The sequence below is a fragment of the Dromaius novaehollandiae genome, chromosome 6 (genome assembly GCF_036370855.1).
Source record: "Dromaius novaehollandiae isolate bDroNov1 chromosome 6, bDroNov1.hap1, whole genome shotgun sequence".
Lineage (NCBI taxonomy): Eukaryota > Metazoa > Chordata > Aves > Casuariiformes > Dromaiidae > Dromaius > Dromaius novaehollandiae.
The window spans coordinates 24,280,369-24,304,779 of record NC_088103.1 but is presented as its reverse complement, the minus strand read 5'-3'; the positions used below and the strand labels follow the sequence as shown (position 1 = coordinate 24,304,779).

At 41.1% G+C, this 24,411-nt stretch overlaps 2 protein-coding genes across 6 annotated transcripts in view; one reads left to right on the top strand and one right to left on the bottom strand.

Moving 5' to 3' along the window:
• Positions 1–3,324: 3,324 nt before the first annotated feature.
• ANXA7 (annexin A7) lies at positions 3,325–24,336 on the top strand. Of its 2 annotated transcripts, XM_064513932.1 has the most exons (13): positions 3,455–3,580; positions 7,869–7,923; positions 11,693–11,909; positions 12,241–12,348; positions 13,305–13,345; positions 14,205–14,307; positions 14,598–14,692; positions 17,164–17,277; positions 18,565–18,735; positions 20,254–20,424; positions 20,533–20,608; positions 21,627–21,739; positions 22,267–24,336. In XM_064513932.1, exons 2-13 carry the CDS (start codon positions 7,870–7,872, stop codon positions 22,387–22,389), a joined length of 1,386 nt encoding a protein of 461 aa, XP_064370002.1. In that variant the 5' UTR covers positions 3,455–3,580; position 7,869; the 3' UTR covers positions 22,390–24,336. The 2 variants fall into 2 exon arrangements, with proteins under 2 accessions (XP_064370003.1, XP_064370002.1); XM_064513933.1 differs by lacking the exons at positions 7,869–7,923; positions 11,693–11,909 and having other exon boundaries at positions 3,325–3,580.
• The window catches only part of PPP3CB (protein phosphatase 3 catalytic subunit beta), a 53,065-nt gene continuing 48,179 nt past the window's right edge, over positions 19,526–24,411 (bottom strand). The window contains exons 13-15 of one of the 4 annotated variants that reach the window (XR_010389710.1): positions 23,585–24,303; positions 20,777–20,882; positions 19,526–19,891 (exon numbers count right to left, since the gene is read on the bottom strand). Coding sequence is in view for 1 of the 4 variants with exons in the window: in XM_064513931.1 (XP_064370001.1) it covers positions 24,293–24,303 (11 nt within the window). In the remaining 3 variants the exon portion in view is untranslated. Of the gene's footprint in view, positions 19,892–20,776; positions 20,883–21,626; positions 24,304–24,411 lie in introns of those variants that run through there. The other 3 variants (XR_010389711.1, XR_010389709.1, XM_064513931.1) reach the window with 3 other exon arrangements.

Genomic DNA, 24,411 nt, shown 5'->3' with positions numbered 1-24,411 from the left:
TTGAACTTTAGCTGTTAAACACCATATCCGTATCACTGTATAAAGCAGTGGCTAGAAAAAGACATTAATACTTTTCTGTTGTTTCCTTGTTTGTCTCTTGGTTTCTGTTACCTAGTGTGACTGAATATCCCAATCTGTCAAATCTCTCTCTACAGCTGTCGTTTGCAGTTCAGCTCCAATTTTCCATGGAAATTATTAGTTTAAATGCATGACTTGGCATTATGACACTTTTTAATTGAAAAATCTAGATGTTATAATCATTCCCATTTTTATCCTTGTTTGCATTATTCTCAGTATCAGCAATACCTCACAGTTTTGTCAGCAAGGTATCATTAGCTTATTCCAGCTTTTGTGTTGTACTCACTTAAGAAGAAAAAGAATTTGGAACTGATCCCAAACCAACTTAGCAGAATTTTACAAATTCCCTTTTCAACATAGCCTTTGTTCTTATTTACGAGTTCTTTATCCTTGTTCGTGCTAATTCCGCTCTTCTCTGGTTTAGCTAATTTAACTAATTATTGGTTCTCATCAAGTCCTCTGTGAATGCCCAAATAATTTATACTGAATTCCTCACTTAGAATGTACATTGTGCTAAAGTGACCCAGTATGTCCAGTGACTTGTCTTTGATAAGCCATACCTTTGGTTGTAAGCCTTGTAAAGTGAAGAAAAGATTAATTGTTCTACCTTGTTGAGAATAGCAATCCCCCCCCTTTTTTTTTTACTCTTTGCAGTTTGATAGCTATAAGAAAAAAAAAACCACCTTGATGCCAGAACTACAGTTTCATTTACTGATTATTTCAATATACTAGGATGAAGGTCACTAAGTTTGCCTTGTTAGTTGAGTCATTTAAGTTTCTTTGCATTATACTTATGTCTGCTACAAAGAGGAAGTTGTGTTTTTGCATATGGTTTTGTGAAGCTGTGGACATATGCCATGTATTAGTGACTAATCTGAAATGCATGGTTTTTATCATTAGGGTTAATAAATTGCTGGTGAAAACTGTTGGACATGCTGCTGTTTTCAGGAGTATAGCACAATAACCCGCTCTTTTTCCTTGCATGCTTTGAAGAAGGGTGCGGCTTTTTAGTGTGGTTCCACCCAACAGAACCAAGAGACCCGGGCTGCAACTCAGTTGTAAGATCTGTCCAAAGTCTTGATGTCTGCACTGTAGTGGGTGGAGTCCTAACATGATTCACTGGGTAGTGACTCTCACTTGAGCAGCTCACCAAACACATGGCTCTTCCTGAAGTGATCAGAACTTGCTTTACTCCCTGTTCACAGGGAAGGTAAACTCAACAGCTAACTGACTATCCACATTTTAATGACTGCAGTCACAAGGCAGTGTGTCAGGGAAACTTTTTTTAGTACATAGTTTAGACTTGGATCACTGCAGTAGCCTGGTGGTTTGTTGTACTTTGACTTGTGGTTCAAGGATGAACAGATCTTGTTGCTTATTGCAAAGTATGCTTTTTAGCTACACTGACTGAAATACCACATCAAAAGTAATGCTTTATATTATTCAGGTGTTTAGTAATACTCCAACCAGGCCTAGATAGCATAGAGAAGTACCAATGCATTAAGTTGTCTATGTCACCAACAGTAAAGTAACTCAGAAAAAAAAGTACTGTTTTCGCTCTGCAATTGATAGCACTCAGTATGGTTATGTATTTGAGAGAAAAATCCCTGCAGGCCGGAATTCTGTCCAATATCATCATGCCTTAGCAAAAGATGTGAGGACAGTCCAAAAGAGAGGAGCAAGAGTGTTGTCTCTGTTTCACTAAACTTTTAAATTTTCTAATAGTGGGAGGTTGTCTTGATTCTGCATGGGGTTTAAGCAGCTTTCCTAAAGGTGCTGGTTCTAGCTATTGTAACAAGCCAAGAGATTTCCCTGAATACAGGGAGTGAAGTTAGATGACCACAATGGCTCCATTCCATGCTGTAAAAATGAGTCATTCTGGGGATTCTTGTTAACATATGAACATGCAGTGCATTTAACATAGACTTGGATTCCTCAAATTATTGTATTTAAATGTTTTGCTCTTGCTCTTTTCTCACTTGTTTGTGGAAACAGATTTTTCCTTTCTTGAACAGGTCAAATCCAAGCAGTCTGGTAAATCAAAGAGATGAAGAATTGTGTATTTTATAAATGTTTTTGGTTCCCACAGAAACAAGGATTTGAACATATACCAGTCCTGAAAGAAGTGAGCTTAACAGAGGTGAGAACAGAGTAGACATACACTGGGAACGTCAGTTGAAGAATGCTGTAAGGATTAAATCCTTAAAGTTGTTGCTCATACATTCTGGGCGTACAAGGGAGATACAAGCCCAATGTTGCTGAAGATAGGTCACTGTTCAAATTCTGTATGTGCTGTTAGGTGCTTTTCATCTGAAGTGGGCAAGCATGGTAAATTATTACCCACCTATTTTCTGCTGCCTGCACTTAATGCTGTTTTACAGACAAGCAGTGCAGTGGCTGTTGTTTCATCTAGCACTCAAGCACAGCACCAGATTATGGGAAAAAAAGCTTGTTTTTTAAGTGGTTTCTGCACTGCTAGCATATGTTTATCACAACAAAAGCAGGGAGAAGTAGCCTTGGAGAAGCTGCCTTGGATAATCACAAGTAACCAGTGCATAATACTATGGGTGCATCCTTCATAAACTGCATCTTGCTGCTCAGAATTCCTTCTGAGTAATTAGCCACAGGGTAAAGGAAGGAATAATTATATGTATTGTCTGTTCTAAATACAGTATGAATAAACATTACAATAGATTTAAAAAAAGAAACAAAGCACTAAGTGCACTTTCCACAGCAGTTAGTCATGTACAAGTGACTATAACAGATTTCTTTCTAGAAAAATCAGTCTAGTACTCAGGACAGTCTTACCTTTATGCCCACTTGGGACCTAGATGCTGATCTTCATTAACTAGATAAAAAGGACCAATTCTAGCTTCACTAATGTCCTTGATACACTTTGCCAATTATACACTAGTCTGGTGGCCTGGGTGTCTTGGCTGACTACCTGCCAGTTACCAGATGATGCACTTGCTTTAAAGCCTCATGTGTTACTGGATAATAGACTCGATTTAAAGCCTCATGCGTGAGGGTTGAATTTCATGTCAGTGGTGTAGGGAAACTGCAACGTGGACTTCAGTTATTCCTCCAGAAGAGAAAGATGAAGGGACCCTTGTGGAGGAGCAGCCCATGGCGTGTCCTGTGCTGAATGCTTCCTGGCACGGCTACGCGACAAGGTGTCCTGTGTTTCTGTGGCACCTCTGTCTTTGGACTTACCTCCTCGCCGCCGAGAGGGAGAGCTGGGCGTACCGCAGCCGTCAGGGGATGGGGCGAGCCTGCGGGCAGCAGAAAGAGGGCGCGGGGTCAGCACGGTCAGAGCCGCCGGGCGCCGGTGCCGGCCCGCCTCGGCCCTGCGGCGCCTCGGGCGCGGGGCCGGGCCGGGGGTGTGGGCTGGGCCGGGCCCGGGCCCGGGGGCGGGGCGGCGGGGTGCCGCCCGGCCCCGGAGCCTCCATTTTGCGGTGCAGCTGCGGGAGAGAAGCCGGAGGCTCCGCGGTTTTCCCCGCAGGTGAGGCAGTGGCGGCGTGGGCCGGGGCCGCGCGCGTCCCCCGCCGCGGGCACCACCCCACCCCACCCCACCCCACCCCACCCCCGCCGGCGGCAGCGCCCCGGGGCCCCCTGACGGACCCTCCCGGCTGCCCGGTGCGGAGCCCCCGGCCGGGCCCCGCCGGTGCAGGCTCTCGGGACCGGCAGGTGTCCGGCCGGAGTGAGGCAGCCCACGCCCGGGGGCTCCTGCCCCTCCGCCGCGGGGAGCGGCGCGGCGCAGCGCCCCGGTGGCGACGAGGCCTCGCTCGCCTGGGCAGCAATAAGTACGTTAATACCTGCCCCGGCCGCCTCTGTCCCTCCGGCCGCCTCCTCAGCGGAGGGCGCGAGGAGAGCCCCTGCCCCCGCGGCAGGGCACGGCGCCGCTGCGCGTCCCTCCCCGACACGCGCCGGGAGGGGCGGCGGGCGGGCGGCGCGCGCCGGTAACGGCCGGCGGTAACGGCCGGCGCGCGGCGGTAACGGCAGCTGCCCCTAGCGGGGTCCCTGCGGGCGCCCCGGGCTGCTGCCGGGTTTCCCGCGCTGCGGGGGGGGGCCCGCGGAGCTGAGCTCAGCGGCGGAGCTGGGTGCAGCGGCGCCGCTGGGGCGGGCGGTGCGAGGCGCTGCCTTGGCACCTTCCCTGGCGCCCTGGAAGCTGGAGGCGCCGTTTGCCCCCCTGAAACTCGAGTGGTGGCTCTGGACTGTAGAGGGGAAGGAGCCAGAACCCTTGGCTTTTAAAAGGCCTGGAATGAACGTGGCCAGTGCGACCTGGTGATTCACGGGGCAGATTGTAAATGCGCTCGGTCTGCGTGGTGAATAACCTGCGCAGACCCCTCTCTGCGTGACCCGTGAACTGTTAAGGAAAAACTGAATCTATTGAAAACAAGTTCTGGTGGGCCAATTTGTTCCCGTTTTGGTTATAAAAGTAGTAATGGCAAAGCCTCTGTTTTCCTTCCGGATACTCTGTGCTGAGATAAGCGAGGCCGTGTGCTGTGGAAACAGCTGGCCTGTAGTTAGTAATAAATACTTAATATTGTGTGATTTTAATTTATGTTCTGAAAAGCATTTGTATATACAGAAAGCTGCTTCAGTAATTACTTCGGTCTGGGTAAAGTAAGTTTTGAAGAAACCCTTGTAACTGATGTCAGAAGCACGTCTAAAATCCCGGTTTAGCATATGCCCATCTAGCTGTAAAAGGGCAGAAGTTACTGAAACAGTAGTCCTTATTTGAGCCTTTTATTACTCTGAAATCATCTTTTTTCCTCAAATAAAAAATCAGCTAGACCAAGAAAATACAAAGAAACACCTTTTACTGTTTCTAATTCTGAAGAATGACTAGTAGGAAAAATGAAACGTTGGAAACGTACATCTCAAGCACGTTTTAAATTCGTTATCTTACCAGTAAGCCTAAACTTTAGTATATTTTAATGTGGCTAAAGGATTGTTGAGTCCCATCTATTGTACAAATTAAACTGTTTAAACAGCTGAGTTGCAGTCACCAGCTGTTGATTTTGAAAAGCATATTAGTACAGTGGGAATGATACCATGCACGTCACAAGCTTTACAGCCTTAACAATCCCATCTTCTTAGTAGTGTAACTTCAGTTGAATTAAATTATGTTAAAAAGTTGAAGATTTTTCTTTTTAAAAAAACTACTACTTTGTGTTAGATTATGGTGAACAACTCTTGACATAAGATTTTCCTATAAGCAGGAAGAGTGAACTAAAATCAAAAGGAAATGTTGCTATTTGGCTTGTTCCTGAAAGGAGTTACAGAGTCCAAGTAACAGAAATAGCAGAAGAAGTGTGTTGTTGAAGACTAAAATTTAAAGTCAATTCAAATAGCTGTCAGTAATAAATATTGCTACAGGTATTGGTTTAAGGTGCTGCTTCTTAGGGAAATAAATAGCAATTAGCAGTGTTTATGATTAAAGCTTAGATTTAAAAATAACCTCATGTTGTCCTTCCCCCTTTATGTATGTGGAAGGGCCATTTAAGAGATGATTCAAGTTGGTTGTAATAGTTTTACAGCTCTCGCTTCGTATTTTCAGCTCTAGTTTATCAGTGTGAGACTGCGTAGTTTTACTTCTCTAAAAGTTTGTTTTGGCACTTCCTTGAACTAACGTACTCTCATTTTTAATGTTTTCCACATTAATTCTGAAAGGTTTACTTCTATAAACAACTCTTGCCTTCATGGTACAACACAATAAGAATACTGTTTTCAAATCTGTGTGTTTTGGTCAGTGAATACCTAGAAACACTGAACAATCATTAACTGTATTGTGTTCTTTCTTATTTATCCCGTTTCCTTGATTTGTGCGGATAAGATACATGTTGTCTTATGAACATATAATAAGTAATTCCCAGTCCCTGATTGGGGAATCTTGCTGGTCAGCATTAACATTTTTCTTTCTGCCCTTAAATGTTTAGTAACTTGGCTAGTGGCCTGTTACTCCAAATCCTCCAATCATCCAAATGATTGGAAACATGGTTGATTTCTGTCCTGTTCCATTTCTACTCTCTTGAGTCCCTCTGTTTAAAATGGGACTAAAATCAATGTTTATTGTCAGGAAACAGAAATCTTCTGCGCAGATAAAATGATGCTGGGTATTGCAAATAATGTAAATGTGGAGTATGTTGGAAGTTGACAAACTCAGTTTGCCCCGATGCTTCCTGGTTTCAGTATTCTGTTCAAGCACGAAGGTGTTAATATGTGGAAGTAAAAAAGAAAAATAATTCCAGCTGCATAAAGTATTTGTAGAGAGGCTAAACTTGCTCTTCTGTTCAGGAATAGATTATAAAATAGCAGCTCTAGTGACTTTTAAAGAATCTTTAAAAACAGAACTGATCCTCCACCTCCCTTCCCAGCCTGAGCAGTTCTTTTCACAAGTGACTGCCTGCACGCGCTAAGCAGAAGTGGATGTGAAGGTGGGTTCTGTACAGGGATCCCTGAACCCCAGCAGGTTTTCCACCCCCTTTCCCTCTCCAGTGACCCTTACGCTACAAATGTGCATGTTTCCCTTCTGGGAGGACATTTTTGGCAGAGGAGTCAATTAAATGATAAGATCCATGCATGCTCAAAAAATAGGCGTCTGTCTTTTGCCTGAACTTTTCCTCCCATTTCTTACATGCCTTTTGTGCAAGTTTCCGTTATGCTAATAGCTTTAAATGCATTTAGTTAATAAACTGCTATCTATAATGTTTTCTTATCTTTAAATACCCACTTTGGATTAAAATTCAGATTTTTGCACACCCTTTCCATGGTGCACTTCCCATGTCTGGCGCAGTTTAATTCTGCGGGAGGTTCTGTGTTCATTACTGAGTCATTTCTTATGTTTTATAGCAGTCAGATGAATGTGGAATTCTGAAAGTGACTCAAAGGTCAAAGTAATTGAAATATGGTTGCTGAATCACCCTGGCCCTCCCATGCTTGAGCATGCACTTAAGATATGGTAAATAAACCTGTTCTGCTGACATACTTGTAACAGCCAGTCTAATTTTTGGTTGGTTTGTTTTAATCAGAAAAATTGTACTTTGCTGGCTGATTTCTAAGCTCCAAGTAATCTCATTCTGACACGGGGCTTTCTCAGGTAGCCATTCTGTCACAGCCCTGAGCTTCCTTGCAGATTGCACAATGTAAGCATTATTCTACTTTTTAGTTTAATCACATTATTTGATCTTTCTAATCATTGTTCACTGTTTAGCAGTGCATGCATCTAGTTCATAAATATAGCCAAATGCAGTTAAAAACACATTTCTGTCAAATTACCTTTTTACATGGGACAGGTAGGATGCTACTCTTCTAGGAACTATTCCTGTGAAGGAGGGCGTGCAGGTGAGAGGAGATAAGGGCTTGATGCAGGGCAGAAGTGGGGCCTTTTTCTAGCCTAACTCTCCTGTTTCTGTTCTGGCATAGGACTTGCCTCCTCCCCCCCGGCTCTTTCAGCACTTCAAGGTCTGTAACCCCGTATTTCAGAATTCTTTGTGGAGGTTCAAGCCTCTTATCATACTGAGGGTATTTATCTGACCCCAAGTAAGGATGGCAGTTAATAGCAAAATTGATGATACTTCCCCTCTGAATGCTGCTACTTGCAGGCTTGCTTGTCATGTATATGAAAAAAGGAAAGTTTTTGTGGGTTTAATAGCTGACAAGTACTCCTGAGCACTACTGAACATACTAAACATATTATTCAAGTGGTATAACAGGTAACTAGCAAGCAAACAACTCTGCAAATTCATATGCAGTACCATTCCAGTGAAAATATCTTTCTTTTCCAGAATGTCATACCCAGGTTATCCCCCTTCAGGCTATCCTGCTTTCCCTGGTTATCCTGTAAGTATGGTTCTTAAATACATTGCATTCCCAATATATTTATATTCTGCAAATATAGCTATGCTTACTATGCTGTGTTTGTGTAAATACTAGCTGTCAGTTCACACAAGGTACTTTCTGTAGATTATGGTCTCTGTTTTCATCCCCACGTCCCTGAGGATGACTTTACAGTTGAGAAATAAACATTGGTAAATAAAAACACCTGAGCACTTCCAAAGTTGCCAAAGGATGTGATTTGATTCTCTGTCTCATAAGAATTCCAAGAAGGAATTTTAAGATTTTTTTTTTTAATGTTGCCTATTGTTCCAGAAAGGTTATTTGTTTGGCTTTTTTTGTTTGTTGGTCTTGTGAGTTCTTATATATATAGCTATCTCAGTAAATAAATATTTTTAAGAATTTGCAGTCTTTACATAAATACAAGGGTCTTTAGGTATGGGATCAGAGGTAATCTTTGACTCTCTCTCTGCCAAAGCTTGGAGGAGCTTGGAGTTCCAGTTCGGTTCCTTTTCTAATATCCTGCGCATCCCTGCACCAGCATTTATAGAGGTGCTGAACAAACCAGAGTGGCCATTGCCTTCAGGAAGAACCTGCAATGCTCAACAGCTTTACTCAAGTACACCAACTTCCATACAACACCAAGCAGACTGAAGTTGCAGGACAATGTCCTGCCTTTGGCGCCCCCTGTGCCCCCCAGTCCTTCCACTGCAGGACTCAGTTCCACCCTCAGCTCATGACTGATGGTGCTAAAAATTCCAGTGAAACTTAACGGAAGGCTGGAATATATCAGTTTGTGGCTGGTACTGCAGTGTTGTTGATACATCTGCATTGTTTTTCAAAGCTAGATGCAAGTGCGTACTTTTAATTAGCATGGCACTGAACATACTATAACTGTGGGAATTGTACATGGTTTGTGTTTTACATAGGGCTGAACTAGACTTAAGCATGGAGCTCAGTTTGGATCCCACTAAAATAGCTAAAAACAATAAATACATGCAATGAGCTCTCCAATTATTTTGCTTCACAATTTCAGATACAGCTTTCTTTCTGTTTAGAAGAGTCATAGTTTAGAAAGTGACTGATGAGAGACTGCTTGGTGTTGCAGTGACTAGTCATGTGGCTAGTGGAGAAAAGGCCTGGACAGTGAGCAGGGAGTTCTGGAGAAGCACCTTCTGGGCTACCCAGAAAGAACCTTTACTAAGTTCTGTATTAGTTTTCTGTTTTTCTCTGTAGCTTCATACCCACCTTAAGGCCTCTGATGCTTTATTTTTTCGCAAATAATGGTTACTAACAACAGTTGTTTCACAGCATCTGTTCCTATTAGCCCCTCCTGTATCAGCTTTACTGTGCTGAGGTGCAGATTCCTGAGAGAAGGATTTGGAGTTCTTCCCAGAGTGCGTCTCTTGTGCCAGGAAGTGGAAGCAGTAGCAGAACACTTCCATTTCTAATCTTCACTCAGTAAATCTTCACTTAATAAATAGATTTCTATAGTCTGGTGTCTTACAGAAGCAAAAGTTGTGCAGTTGTGCAGTCTGTCCATAACCTTCCGCTAACTTCTGAGCTTGTTTGCCAAGATCGCCCAAATGTGACACAGAGACAGGAGTCTGAAATACTAAGTTTTTCCAGTTTTCATGAAATATGTGGCAGGAGATGGAGATCTGTAAGTGCTCAAAGGGAAAAACTGTAGTGTGAGTTTCCTCACTACAGTGTACCAAGGGAGGGACATTGGAGAAATGATCTGAAAATATGCCCCAACTTTGGATAAGAGCATCATTCAGAATATGCTCACTCTGAAATGCTAAAGTCAGTGAAACTAGAGACAAGCATGTTAGAAACCAGACTTAATTCCGGGATTTCTTGTTTCCCATCAAGGTTCTGCTGAATGCTCATGAGTGTAGCTGTAATCTATTGTGGTTGATATTTTTAAGTACATCTGAAAAATCATGTTTGTTTGTTTTAACTAATATCTAAAATATTGTCAGCTTTAATGAATTTAAAAGACCCTTCATATTCTAGAACAACCATTATACATTTTTCTAGTCTCATTAGTAGTGTTTGTTTACTCCCAAAATATTTTTCTTCTTCTGGCTTATGCCCAAAGTGATAACCAGTGCAGAAAACAGTATGAAAGGAAAGAGTTTTTCTTCTGTAATAGTGATGGGCGGCTGAGCAGGGCTTTGGGGAATCCTAATTTTAGATTTGTGAACCTACATTCCATTAAAACCTTTTTGTTGAGCCTGGCTGAAACCGAGTCAAGAAGGGTTGGAATGTCCCGTTAGGGAAAAGGATCTTGCTGTAGTATCGGCACAGCAGTCTGGAGGTAGAAAACTTGGGGCAACCAAACCTGAAGACAGTGTTTGAGCTAAACTTTACTGTTTTGCTGTTTATTTGTGTTTTTTGTCCTCAAGAATGAGTGCAGACTGTACCAAATGTTTGGGCAATCTTTGCAAAGCTAGTGGGTAAGGATTGTTCCCAGTAAATGAATAACAATGAACCCATATGTTACGCTTGGTTATGAACCTGATTTTAAATAAGTGGGTTTCAAGATCAAGTATATGGCTTTTAACCTACAAAGTTCTCCCTCAGAGATCCTGGCCTTTCACGTAAATGTTTTTAATGTGCATCAATGCTAATGTCAACCTTCATGACTTAATTAATAAAGTCTCACACATTGCAAAATGAAGGTATTTGGATGTCCGACTTGTTAAATTCTTTTTGTTTAAAACCTGTAATGGCCATTAAATCTGACTCAGTGGTCCAGATTTAGTCTTTGAATGTCCATGCTTTATAAGCTGGTTTCCAAAGAAAATAAAGAATTCTGCCAGTTTTTGCCTTGTAACTTTTGAAAATACTGGCTGTGTTCAGCCAAATGCGTGAGAGGCAGAAGTTTGAAAGATATTACGCTCTTAAGAGTCTTATAAAAACAGGAGACAGACTACTAATGAAAGCAAGCCTGAACTGTGAGCTCACCTCTTAGTTAAGAGACATAAGAGTAGCAGCTTTCCGATGAGGGGCCTTGGTCCTTGTGGTTAACAAGTTGAACATGAATCAGTGGTGCACTCTCCTGGGGACGAAGCCCAACGACACATCGGGCTTTAGCAAGAGTGAAGCCAGCAAGTCAAGGGAAGTGACTACTCCTCTGTGCTCGCTGTGTCCAGTTTTGGACCCCAGTACAATAGAGATGTGGGCAAACTGGAGTGAGTCCAGGGAGGGCTGCTAGCCTGGAGAAGAGAAGGCTAAGGAGAGATCTGTTCAGTCTTGCACTACCTAAGAAGGGGTAACAGGAGTTGGAGCCAGATGTTTCTCAGAGGTGCAATGTGAAAGGGCAGCAGGTAACACAGGTTGCAGCAAGGGAAATTGTAATTTGATTCAAGAAAATGTTTTTCATGATAAGAGCGGTTGAACGCTGGAACCAGAGAGGCTGTGGAGTTGCTGTCCTCGGAGACTTGAAGTTCAAAACTTGACAAGGCCCTGAGCAACCTCATCTAACTCTAAAAGTTGGCCCTGCTTTGAAAGGGGATGGGGTCAGAGGCCTCCAGAGGTGCCTTCCCTGTGCAGCGCACTCTGATTCTGTATAAGGGTTATTTCAACAAGGGAGATGCATGAGAAAGCCCAGCCAGGGGCACACATCCAGGCTTCCTGAATTCTGCTGCTGCTTCAAGTGCTAAGTGTGATCACGTTATTATGTGTGTATGTGGACATTTTGGTAGCTTGAGCATTTTTATTCTAACGTCCCATTAACAGACATAAAAACATCCTGTTTTTGCTTCAGCCAACAGGTCAGGAGTCTGTTTATCCGCCAGCCGGTCAGTACTCCTATCCCGCCGGTCCTGGAGGATACCCTCCAGCAGGAGGTGGGGCCTATCCTGCAGCACCGCCGAGTGCTGGGTATCCAGGGGCAGCAGGATACCCTGCCCCTGGGGGCTACCCTGCCCCTGGGGGCTACCCTGGAGCGCCCCAGGCTGGAGGAATGCCACCTTATCCTGGAGGTAACATCCTTTGTTAAACTATCCTTCAGGAGTTATATGTTGTAACCATTCCCTACGCTTGGTAGAAGTAGTAAAGAAAAACAGATTTGTTTAGTAATCAATTTAGGCAGTAGTATTTAGATAGCCAGACAGATTGACATGCATCAGTAAATACTCGTATGTTGATAGCAGGGCCTTGATGCTTTTGGATTGCTGGCCGCTGCAAAGACACAGAGAAAAGAAGTGATACGTTGCCATTAGTCTCTTGCCTAACGCTGATCAGTACCTGGCTTACATTTTGCCAGAAATCAACTAGAAAACATAAACTATGCTAAAATCTTTCTTCTCCTAGCTCCTACCGGCCCTGGGTTTGGTGCGCCTCCCGCTGGCCCTGGCTTTGGTGGCTATCCTCAGCCTCCTGCCCAAAGCTATGGTGGAGGTGGACCAGCGCAAATTCCAGGTATGTGGGTGTTTCACTGTCGTATATAAGAAATTTCAGGCATCCAAAGTTGAACCAAGAGATTCCAAGATAGGTAGTAACAAATTAGGCCGTCACTTCTAGCTGTTGAGGTTCATGTGCTGTACATGTCCTACCACCTTACTTGACAAGACCAGTGAATGGCAGATGACAACCATCTCTGTATGTATTATATCAAAAAGGGATGCCTGTCATTGATGCACTTACCTTTCCTTGAACTGCAAGTATCTGATGAGAACTGTAACATCCAGAGTGTACAGTCAGTGAGTGGCTGTTCTGTGCAGCTCAGAGAAATTTATGCGTTTTTCAGCAGTCTTGAGTAGATCCGTGTGTCCGCAAGCCCTGTTATATTGGGGAAGTGGAAAGGAAAATGCGCACAATTGCTTAAAAACAGTGTCATATTTTAAATGCTTTGAATGGTCAGCTACCATCAAGAACGTTTTTGTCCTGGAATGTATGTATCAATCAGCCATGTTTGGAAGAAATTCAGAGCAGTGTTTTATGTAGAAAAGCCTTTCTTTAATGATTGCTTCGCTAACTGAGTTTCATAAATTCTTTTTGCACCAATGAATTTTCAGTATTTACAGCTTATATGCTAGACATTTTAAAGTTAATAGTATGCCTTATATGCTAGACATTTTAAAATGAGTAATATGCCTTTAGCAGAGAGTATGGGACAGTGATTTTTCCTTTGCTTGGAATATCTTGTTGTATATCAAGGATACCAACATTTATTGATGATCTTGCCTTCATTCTGAAGGGCATGAACTTCAGTTACTGATCATTATAGGTTTCATTACTCAGGAAACCGGTTTTGTGCATCATTCAGGCTGTCATTTATTAAGTCTATAGATGGTTTTATTTTCAGATAGCATTTATGCAATGAGAAGAAATATAAATAATTACTTTTATCTTGTTTTTAAATTTATTTTCAATAGGGTATCCTGGTGGACAAGCACCATCACCAATGCCTGGCCCGGTATGTGCTGTATCCTCTTTTATAATCAAACTTCTGTGGCTTCTGTAGTTTTCTCACCTTGCTGTGTCTGTTGGTAGAGCAATGTATTCACAGCTGGTTGTGTGGAGGAAGGTAGGGACTGAACATGGTCAGGGGATGTGTGATAGAGGATTGCACATCCCACTGTTTTTACTGGGGCTTTGTGCTAAAGGCCAAAAAAGATAAAATGGCCACACAGAAAAGTAATTTGTTGCTACTGCTTTCAGTAGGGTTCAGATTTACTCCTCTCTAATTTGCAATTTGAAAATATAATAATTACATTTAAGCAATCATATAGTTACATACTGCCATTTTAGTATAGCTTTTCCCATAGAGTTTGGTGGACATGGAAGGGTATAAACTGGTCCTGTATTATCAAATGCTTTACAAAGTGACCAGCTTCCCTTTAGTGCAAAAAGATCTCTTTGCCGCAGTGAAGTCTGGAACACTGCAGCTAGGCAAATGAAACAATTTAGTTTGTTCTACATCAAGAGTTCCAAGGCAGATTTAGATGAAAGTTACTTTCTTTGAGCTGCATAGCAGTTCTTTTCTCAGACCTACACCCAGAAAGTCCAAGTGCCACACTCGGAATACAACCTGAACACAGTGGTAACAGTATTTGTATATACTCTGCAGTAGATCTTCATCCATCGCACTTAATAAAAGCGCTCTGGTATTGGTGGGCCAAAGCTGTTTAACAAAACTAAGTGTCATCCTGCTTCTCTGTTAGAAAGGAATAGGGAAGTGATGGACTCCTCTAGCTGAAGTATTGACTGCGGAGTTTTAATTCAAATTTATACTGTGCAGAATAGCTAGTTATACATAACTGTCCTACTCTCAGCCTGCAGCAATGGTTCAGCATACCCAGGGCACAATTCAAGCTGCCCCAAACTTTGATGCTGGAAGGGATGCAGAAATTCTGCGTAAAGCTATGAAGGGGTTTGGTAAGTACATAATAGAAGCTTAAATTTCTATTGAGCTAATTTGTTAACTCCATTTTGCCCTTTTCTTCAGTTTTTATTTAACCGTGTATTTTTTTTCCCCTCGAGCTTTTGAGTCACACTTTCAAAATGACTTGGGCGCTTTGTCAGAGTAGGCTATTAAGATAATTTGGTAAATAGATGTAAATGATAGTCATGCATTTGTGTAACTATGCCCAAATGTGCAATTACAAACTGGACAGTCTTGAAGGGTTTACTGAGTTCTTACGTGAAATTACCCTTCTGTTTCCTAGGAACTGATGAGCAGGCTATCATTGATGTTGTAGCTAACCGCTCCAATGATCAGAGGCAAAAAATCAAGGCATCTTTCAAGACTATGTATGGCAAGGTATGGTCACTAGTTCTGAATCAGTAAACAAAAGGATACTCCAGCTGCTGCTTTAACTGCCTGATTGCATTTTAGTCTCGGGGAGTGGTTTGGGGGATTTTTTTTAAATGCAACTCTGGTTATATTCCTTGCTGTGCAGCAGCTAGGGAAACCTCATAATTAACATTCAATATCATCCTGATATCTGGTAGGACTGGGAGGGGGAAGGCTCTGTTGCTGACCAAACAAACTTCTTCGATTTTTAATGTTCAACAGGTAGAAGATAATCGAGCTTAAACTGTCCTTGTATTTGTGCCTGAAACTACTCAGAGTTGTTTATGCATGCGAACTAGCACTGAAATCAGTTTTGTCCTGAGAAGCAGAGAAAAGGGTTATGGATTGGTGGTGACTGAGCACCTAGGGCTTACTTTGTTGAATTAATTCAGCCATAAACTCCTACTGCCATCACTCTTCAGGCTCCCTTCAAGGGTGCAGGCAGATACCTACCCAGTCTCTCCTTTATGATCCATAAGATGCAGTTCCTTTCCAAAGAGAGTGCTATAGGCACTGGCTCTCCAATTGTTCTCCCTTGTGTGCTTTCTGCTGCCACAAAATCCGGCATTTTTGTTAGCTCAGTGGTACAGCTTCAAAAGTACAGCAGAAAGAGGACTCTTCCCTCTTCCACCAGGCTGACGTACTTGTTTGTGGTTAAGGTAATTCTGCAAGAGGTAGAAGTAGGTTTGGAAATAGCTGTTGCAGGAGGGAACTGAACTGAGGTCTCCACCTTCCTGGGTGAGTGCTCCGATCACTATGGCATGTTACAGATGGTATTGCCATCCATTTTGCCAGTGTTTTAAAAGAAAGGAGTGATGTCTGCGCTTTGTGAGAAATGTTAGCAAATCTCAGCTTATAAATAACAATGGTTCCCTCAGTAAACCTAAGCAGAAAAAGATCTTGACTTAGGCATCCCAAGAGGCAGCAGATAAACAGGAATTTTGGTGGACTATTGCATTGTGTCTTAGCTACAAGACTCTTTCTCAATGAAAAAATAAACAGTTTAGTTCTCCTTTCTTCCCGTTGCATACTTCTGACAGACAGTTTTCTTAAAACTACCATAAGAAATGCCTTTACAGCTAGCTTTCTGAAACTCCTAATTATCTGTATCAGATTAAAGAAGTTGCTCTCTGCAAGTCAGTAAAGGCAATTTAAAGTGCAATTTTATAATTGTGGCATTTTTTCAGGAGTTGACTAGCTATTCTACTGCATCTCAAAACATTTATGTCTAGGATGTGATTTCAGTAATAAGTTAACTCTAGAAGACATAGCAAAAAATCATTAAAAACTACGTACAGCACTTTGAGCTAAACTAGAAGACAACTTAGATCTAAAACAAAAAAGGCCTATAACAGAACTGCTATTGGTGATCTCAGCATCTTTCAGAAGAACCTAACTACATTATTGCTTAAATTTATTTTTTGGACTGAGTGTGGGGGGAGTATGCATATATGTAATGTCCAGAATTTGCAACTGAGATTACAGTTTAAATCACCAACTCTTTTTGAGCACTCCGTAGATAATGACTAGCCATAAAAAGGGGCAGGGAAAGGAGCTAGAAGCAGGGAGATTGTAGTAAAATAAACTGCTGTACTTTGAGTGCCTTGTGTTTTGAAGCTGCTTAATCCCAAATTTCTTCTCTGGTAGGGAGCTCCCTAAAATAGAGGGAAGGAAGAAGAAACTAACAGTATCTATATCCCATTGACACAATCTTGAAGGTTACAAAGGGCAAAGATAAACTTCAGCACTTTACTACTCATTTTATCATATGAAGGCCTGGTTTTTCCTTGAATGAACTTTAAAAATATCATAGTAAAGATTTTTCTTAGAAAATTCTTCCCACTAAAAGAAATGTGAAGTGGAAAACCATAGGTTCTTCCCCACAGGCAGCAATTAGAAAAACCTTATTAGTGAGGAGATGATGAAGCTGCTGAGCTGTCACAGTTCTTTATAAGAACAGAAAAATGTTAAAAGATTTACAGTAAAAGCAGCACAAAGGTAGAAATCAGTCTCACAGGTAAGCGATAGCTTGAGTTTTTTCAGTATATAATCTGAATACATGGCTAACACTCCCCACAGTCAGTTCAGCTTTGCTTTTGAGCATTGGAACTTCAGATGTTCTATGAAAATCAGCAGACAGACTCTTTTGAATTTTGGATCTGATATCACAGTATTTTCCTTAGCTAAAGTAGTAGAAAATCTGTAAAATCCATCTCTTGGGACTTCTGACATTCTGACCTGAGTGAGTTATAAAGACAGCTCACTAGACTTCAGCACAGTCAGGAACAGAATAAATATTTGTTGATCACCTGGACTTTTAACTGAAGACTAAAGCCTGCTGTAAGCCCTGACTTGTGAACAGGGCCACTTCAAGTAATTTCTAATAATTTTGCTGCTCCCATAATTATGACTCCCTTCTTGTGTTTATAATTGGACAGGATTTAATTAAAGATCTGAAGTCTGAGTTAAGTGGAAATGTGGAAGAACTGATTCTAGCACTCTTCATGCCTACCACCTATTATGATGCCTGGTCTTTACGTCATGCAATGAAGGTACGGTTTTACTGTGAACAAAATAGATTAAGACCATCTTAAAATGCTCATCTGAGAAAACTGAGTACCTGATCCTTACACCTTGTTGAAAAAATCTTGTGGTAACAAATTTAGGTACTGCGGCGTTTAAAAGTCTTTTTTGCTGCATCTTCCAGTTCCAGCCAATTTCTGCAGGACTAGCTCTTGGGAGCAACGCTCTAGCAGGGGATCAAAGCGCTGCAGCACAAAACTTTGTTCTCTGCCATTCTCTCAGCGACACTTTTCACTAGACCCTAGTGAGAGTCAGGGTGCAGTTAAGACTGTACCCACTGTTTAAGTTGAAGGTATGTACCTCTCCTTGCTAGGAACAAGCTGCTGGTTTTGAAAAATATTTCTGGAATAGCCCAGTGTTCTTGGCAGGATGATAAAAGAATATTTTCTTATGGTTAGATGATGAATGTATTTGGTCAAGTGTTAAGACTACATTAGAGATTAGGTATGCAATTTGATTTAAACTTTGACCTCAGGTAAACTGGTGCCTCCAGGTTCTCTGAATTTCTTGCTTGTTTGAGCTGCAACAGCTAGCAGATGGCAGATTACTGGAAAATAGTAACTTAACCCATGTATGAATGCAAACCTCTAAAAAATACAGAGCACAAATGAAGATCTGGGTTCAGCAAAGGCAACAGCCATTCTTCACCTTTTTTTTTTTTTTTTAAATTCATGTTATAACACTGCCTTAAAGTCCCACATAGATCCACCCCTATGTAATCCGTGCTTGAATAGAGATGACCATGCCACCGTGATGTGAAACACAAAAACCACAGTTAATTTCTATTCTGGGGACAGGGAAGCATCATTGAAAAGTTCCTGCTGGTGCTCCACGTTGAGGAAGTGGCCACGTTTTGAACAGGGAACGCATTTGTAAACTGAGCAAAGCAGGATTTAAATGCGTATCCCTTGCTTTAAGGGTTACCATAAGGCTTTACCTTGCTCCAGTACACACCCAGAAAAAGACTGCCAAAGACTTTATCTCCTTCCTAAATTGTCTTCCAGTTAAATTTGGCTGATGTCACCATTGTGGAAGCATAGTTTGCGGGTATTTCTTAAACTGATGCAGAACTGAATGTTTCAGAAATCTTCGTTCCATTTTATGTATACAGAAGACAATGCATTCACACTGGAAGGGTGGTGTTCTGACATTGCAGATTGTATTAAGTTTTAAAATAAAAAATGACTGCTTTATTTCACAGTTATTTGTTGAGTAGGTAGTGCTCTGCAGTATGCCCTCTCTTCCTCCGCCTACAGGGAGCAGGCACTCAGGAGAGAGTGCTGATTGAGATCCTTTGCACAAGGACAAACCAAGAAATCCGAGACATAGTGAACTGCTATAAATCAGAATTTGGAAGGGACCTCGAACATGACATCAGAGCAGACACCTCAGGACACTTTGAACGATTATTGATATCCATGTGCCAAGTGAGCTTTTATTATTATTATTTTTTTTGGTAAGATAAGGGTGAACAGTCTGATGCATATATTCATAATTGCTCCATAAATGAATTGCCTGTGCATGTTTAGCCAGAGTCAGGTTTTGTGAAAAATTAGCACTGGACCATTAATTTCTTCCCTACTGACCAGCTAGGACACTTTAGTCCCTCCTCATGGAAGAGATATTTCCCATCTAGAAAGCTATGATGAACTGAGTGACCTAATTAAGAACCCTGTATTCACCTCAGAGAACGTATTTTTAAATACTTTGTTGTGCAGAGGCAATCAAATGGTACTACAAGAAAAGCTCTCACCTGCTGTTGCATGTGTGTGTTTGTTTTTAAATAAAATCATTTGGGTGAGTCTGATAGGATCAGTGTTGTGGTACGTAGGATACCTGTGAGAATCCCCAAGAATAAGCTAAGAGGCACTGCAGGTCAAAACCTACCTCCCAAGTCACACGATAACTGCCCCTTTTCAGATCACCAGAATTAGGTGTGTGCTACTATTGAGCTCCAGTGAGCTCTGGAGCCTGCTTATCCTGTATAGTTTACTAGGATTCTTTTTGTGTTAAAGAATAGTAACAATAGTTACCTGTTAGGAAGAAATCTGCAGCAAATGCAACTTCCCATATTTCTGTAATAAATCTGCCCATTCACTGTTGGAATTTCTTGACACTTCTCTATCTTGTTTGCCTCTACCTTTGTGAGAGTTCAGCTCTTCCCTAGGTATTTGGATTAAAAAGTCAAAATCCACAAGAAAGCAAAGCTTGAGAAGCTCATGCTGCTAATTTTTATTTTGATAAATCCAGTACTTTACAGTAACTGACAACTACATCAGTTTAAATAATATATTAACCACTATAGACACAACAGTATTTGAGAGTATGTATTAAGCCTACTCAGCCAGTATATGTAGCAGTATCCATCCATGCATTGATCAGCACAAGGACAAACCTCAAAGCACATAAAATGTCACATAAGCTCTGCTGACATGTTACAACTACAGTAAGTGCTTTCTGCAGATATTCTTACTTGAAATGAGCAAATTCTAAATATAACAGAAGACCTGAGCTATTTGAGGTGTGCATATTCAGTAAGATAATTCATTAGTTCATTTGGGAAGATTCTTTGCAACTTGAAGCCTAGAAACAAATCAAGAGAAAGTTTATATTATTAAGAAAATACGAGAATTAAGTACAGTTCCTGAAAAAGACTAGAATTATGAGATGGTATGTAGAGGTGAAACTATCCTGGTCAGCATACCTAGTGTAAAGCATGTCCTATAGATAAGAGTTTTGAGGCACTTTCCTATTTTCTGTTTGTAAGAAATACTGAACCAAAGAGTAGATTTAAAGCAATGTAAAGTATTTCAAACTGATGTTACTCTCTCTAATTCAAGTTGCTTAATTTTTTGAAGCTAACTGCTTGGAGGGTAGACCCCAAGCATGTAAAGCATAGCCTGCTCTGGGTAATTTAATTTGACCTTTGATATCTTTGCTTTCAGGGTAATAGGGATGAGAATCAAACTGTAGATTATCAAAAAGCTCAGGAAGATGCTCAGCGTCTGTACCAAGCAGGTGAAGGAAAACTTGGGACTGATGAGTCTTGCTTTAATATGGTTCTGGCAAGCAGAAGTTTTCCTCAATTGAAAGCAACAGTTGAAGCATACTCCAAGGTAGGAGTTCTTCACTGATTTCAAATGAATTTGGCCAGTGTATTTTGAATTAAAGTTCCATTTGTTATTGCATTTCACTAGCCATATATTAATCTTACTTGTTTTTAGATTGCTAATCGGGATTTATTAAGCAGCATTGACCGAGAATTTTCTGGAAATGTGGAACGTGGTTTGAAGGCTATTTGTAAGTGATACGTTCTGCCTTCCCCTTACCCCTTAGGAATTCAAACACCACTCCCTTCTTAACATTATTCAAGAAGAATTCAATTCAGCGCTGGCCATATAGCAAATAAAAGCACAATCTGAGACTCTGCTAATAGAAAAGTAACTTCAGTTAATTCAAATTACTCACTTTGCAGTTAATTGGAGAAAATAAGCATCCATTTCAAAGAAGTCAGTTTGAAACAAGGAAAAGGTTATGCAGAAACTACTTGTCACTTCTCTAGAAAGGCAGGTAACTACACAGAAACAAGGGTCACTGTTCAGTATTTGTAGTTTTGAATTCACTTTTCCCTGCTGGCTTATTACAGTAAAACATTTTAAATGTAGCATGATTTACTAATAGTGACAACAAGTGACGAGTACTCTGTGGAAACCAGTCCTACCAGTGCTCATGAGAATGACAGCATTTCTGTAGCTATAATCCAGTAGGTTCCAGTTAAGCAAAACTTTCCAGATTATATTCTACAAAAGAGTTCTGTTGGAAAAACTTAGCTCTGAAGGTCTTGTAAGAGAATAGAGGCTTGTCTTTGGGTGTGAAAAATCTAACTGAAGCAAGATCTATTCTGCAGCTACTAGAGAATGAGAACTTTTTACATCTGTACTTCTATTACTGAAACTCTAGCAATGGAGCATAAATAAAAACCTTGCATCCTGCTACTATCCTATCTATCTCCTTGTATCCAAGGAGAAGAACTGTTTAAAATACATCTTTGGGAATTACGGTTTCAGCAAACTTTAAAAAGCACTTCCAGAAAAGTTAACTGTTAATAATGATAATTTTTCTTGCAAGGGAATTATTTATTTGGTCAGCTAGAAACCAAATACAACTCTATAAAACAGTTCCTGTTATCCGTGAAAGCGAGATCTTTACCAATACCTAGCTCTAGCTGCCTACAGTAAAAATCCTGAATTGATCCTGCCGAGTATCACCATACAGCATACAGTGCTGGAACTAATCTTAAAAACTCATTTTATTACAGTGCAATGTGCTTTAAATCGCCCAGCCTTTTTTGCGGAAAGACTTTATCACTCTATGAAAGGAGCTGGCACAGATGATTCTACACTTATCAGAATTGTAGTCACTCGCAGTGAGGTAAGAAACTCTCTCCTCCCCAGAATGGAAAGACTTCGGATGTAAATTTCACATGTAGCTGAAAGCTGTCTAAATTATGAATTGCAATGAAGCTTTTATCCTGTTCAGAATTAGATGAATAAGTTGATTTGTTCTAAAGGTTTCATATAATAATTTTGGGGGGCTAATAATTTAATTATCTCTGTTTGCCTTCCTTCCTAACTGTGGTTGCCTGCCTATGTAGCGGATGAACATCTGAACTTCAAAGGTTCAACTACTAGAATTGGGATACTAAGGTCCAAACAAAGAAAGTATCAGTTGCTGCACTGTTTGCTTTGGGAGCTGTTTGTCTCTCCTTAGAGGGAACAACCAGCTTGTAAGACCTGTAATCAGTTGCACATTTGCCCTTTGACATGTATTTTATAGTCCCTGAAGAAAATAACATTTGAGGGAGGAGAGGCAGGGTGCCTGTCTGGGAATTAAAATCATTGTGTTCAAGCTTTGTGCCTTTTTTTTTTTTTTCCTCCTTCTTCTTCTTCTTCACACAGATTGACCTTGTGCAAATTAAGCAGATGTTCACACAAATGTATCAGAAGACTTTGGCTGCAATGATAGCAAGTGATACAAGTGGTGATTACCGGCGTTTGCTGCTGGCAATTGTTGGTCAATAGAAGATGATTTTCTGTTTTTTTTGTTTTCTTTTTTAAAACAAACTGAAGGACATGTAACATGCTTTATGCAGACACTGACTATCCATATGTGTAAAAGAATAATTTTAAACTTTGCATAATCAAATATGCCTTCTTGATGATTCAGAAAAGCTTTTTGCACTTACATTTGCCTTAATTTACAGCACATAATATTCCTCATTGTATAATAAAAGATGTATCTTGTCTGTTAGCCCTACGCCTTAGTCCTTCTGACCCAGGCAAAAGGACCTCCCCTCTGCCAAACTCCTGCACGATTAAACTGATTGTCTCAGAAGAATCTCTCGTACTCAACAGATTTCCTGAAATAGCTAAACTTTCCTGCTGAGCTGACAGAGAAGGCTGAGGCTATGATGTGAATTATTTTACAAAAACCCAGCCAGGTTCTCTAACAAAAACCCTCTTTAATACCTTTCTATCGTAATGTTGAGAAATGTGGAAGTGCCCAGTTTAAGTCACATTACAGAGACAGGTTGTCAGAACCTGACTGCATCTCCCTTACCTACTTTCTCCTAGCCCTTCTTCACAATCAAATACGCAGGCTAGAGCAATTTGTCCATTTCACAATTTGGCATTTCATAAGCTTGCAAAGAAAGCTGTTGCTTACCACTAAATTGTTTTGGGTCGTGAGGTGGTGTGTTTATGTGTAGGCTGAATGAGCTAGGCTGGTTTTGCCTGTTTGGCTCACCAGGTGGCAGCAAGTTGCTCACCAGCACAAAGCCCTGCTTTAAAAGTAGAGGGAAACCCCAGCTTGCGCCTGGAGCACATTCTGTATGTTTGGGCCAGCTCCTCAGTTTCACTAACGTGCGTTTACACTTCTCTGAACGGATAGGAGAGCCCCCCTCAGATACTGCCAGTGCAGTACAGATAAATGCCCTGCACATAATGTTTTAACCTAGGAGTTCAGGGAAGGAAGTGGCATATTCCCTGGGACCCACACAGGTCCACTGAGCCCAGTGCAACGCAGAAAAGCCTTCGCTGCTACAACTCATACCAGGAACCAACCGTGTCTCACATGGCCAAAGGCTGCAAAAGCTGACAGAGCTTTTTCCAAGCTCTCTCTCCCCTCCCTAACTGAGAACAGAGTAATGGCACACAGAGCTTTTTTTCTTTCCCTAAAACACAGAAAGCATAAAGCAAATAATGCAAAACTACTTACCGTTTTCTGGGAGGGAGGATATAATCTTTTCTCTTCAGCCATGCAAGAATTAGAGACAGCTCCAGACTCCACCTTTCAGAAACACAGTAGCAAAAAATGAATACCAGAGAAACCCCATAGACCTAATCCTGTTATCTAACTGACCACTTGCTGAAGAGTAACAGGATTGATGCAGCAGGTGAAGACTAAACAGGTTGACAACTGCCCAAGAAATTTTCCTTTACTACACATCTCCCTTCACACCTGGCAGAAACTACAACAGACAACAGATACTGCAAGAGGATCCTAAAGGAAGCCAGCACCGTTGCAGCGGAGTGCTTACAGACCAACACGTATCTGAACCTGTTCTCTCCACGTACGATGAGGTCTTTCTAGACAAAGATTGTATCTATATTTTCTCCACATACACAATTCCAGCTACTCACAATACTAATCAAAACTAAGAGTATCAAATCATGAAAAATTCTGTCTTGAGAGGGTTGGGAAGTTTTCCATTAGCACTGCCAAGGAGAAAGGTACCATCATAAACTTCATCATGTAAATCTTTAGTTGTGCTTAGGTAACAGGTGTTGAACTCTGCTCTAACACATCACACAAAGACTGTATGGCTTACTAGTATGACGGTGCTTCATAAAAAAGGAAAGGAAAAACACGTACCATTGTATAAGTTGGTCTTCTGCACTCAGACTTTAAGAATATTGTTTCCAATTAGAATGCGTCTACAATAAAGTAAAATCAATTATTAAAACTCAGTTAGCAATAGTGTGTCACAATTTTCATCTTTGTTGTCATTCTCATCCTGTTTAGCAGCTTTTCATATTTATCTT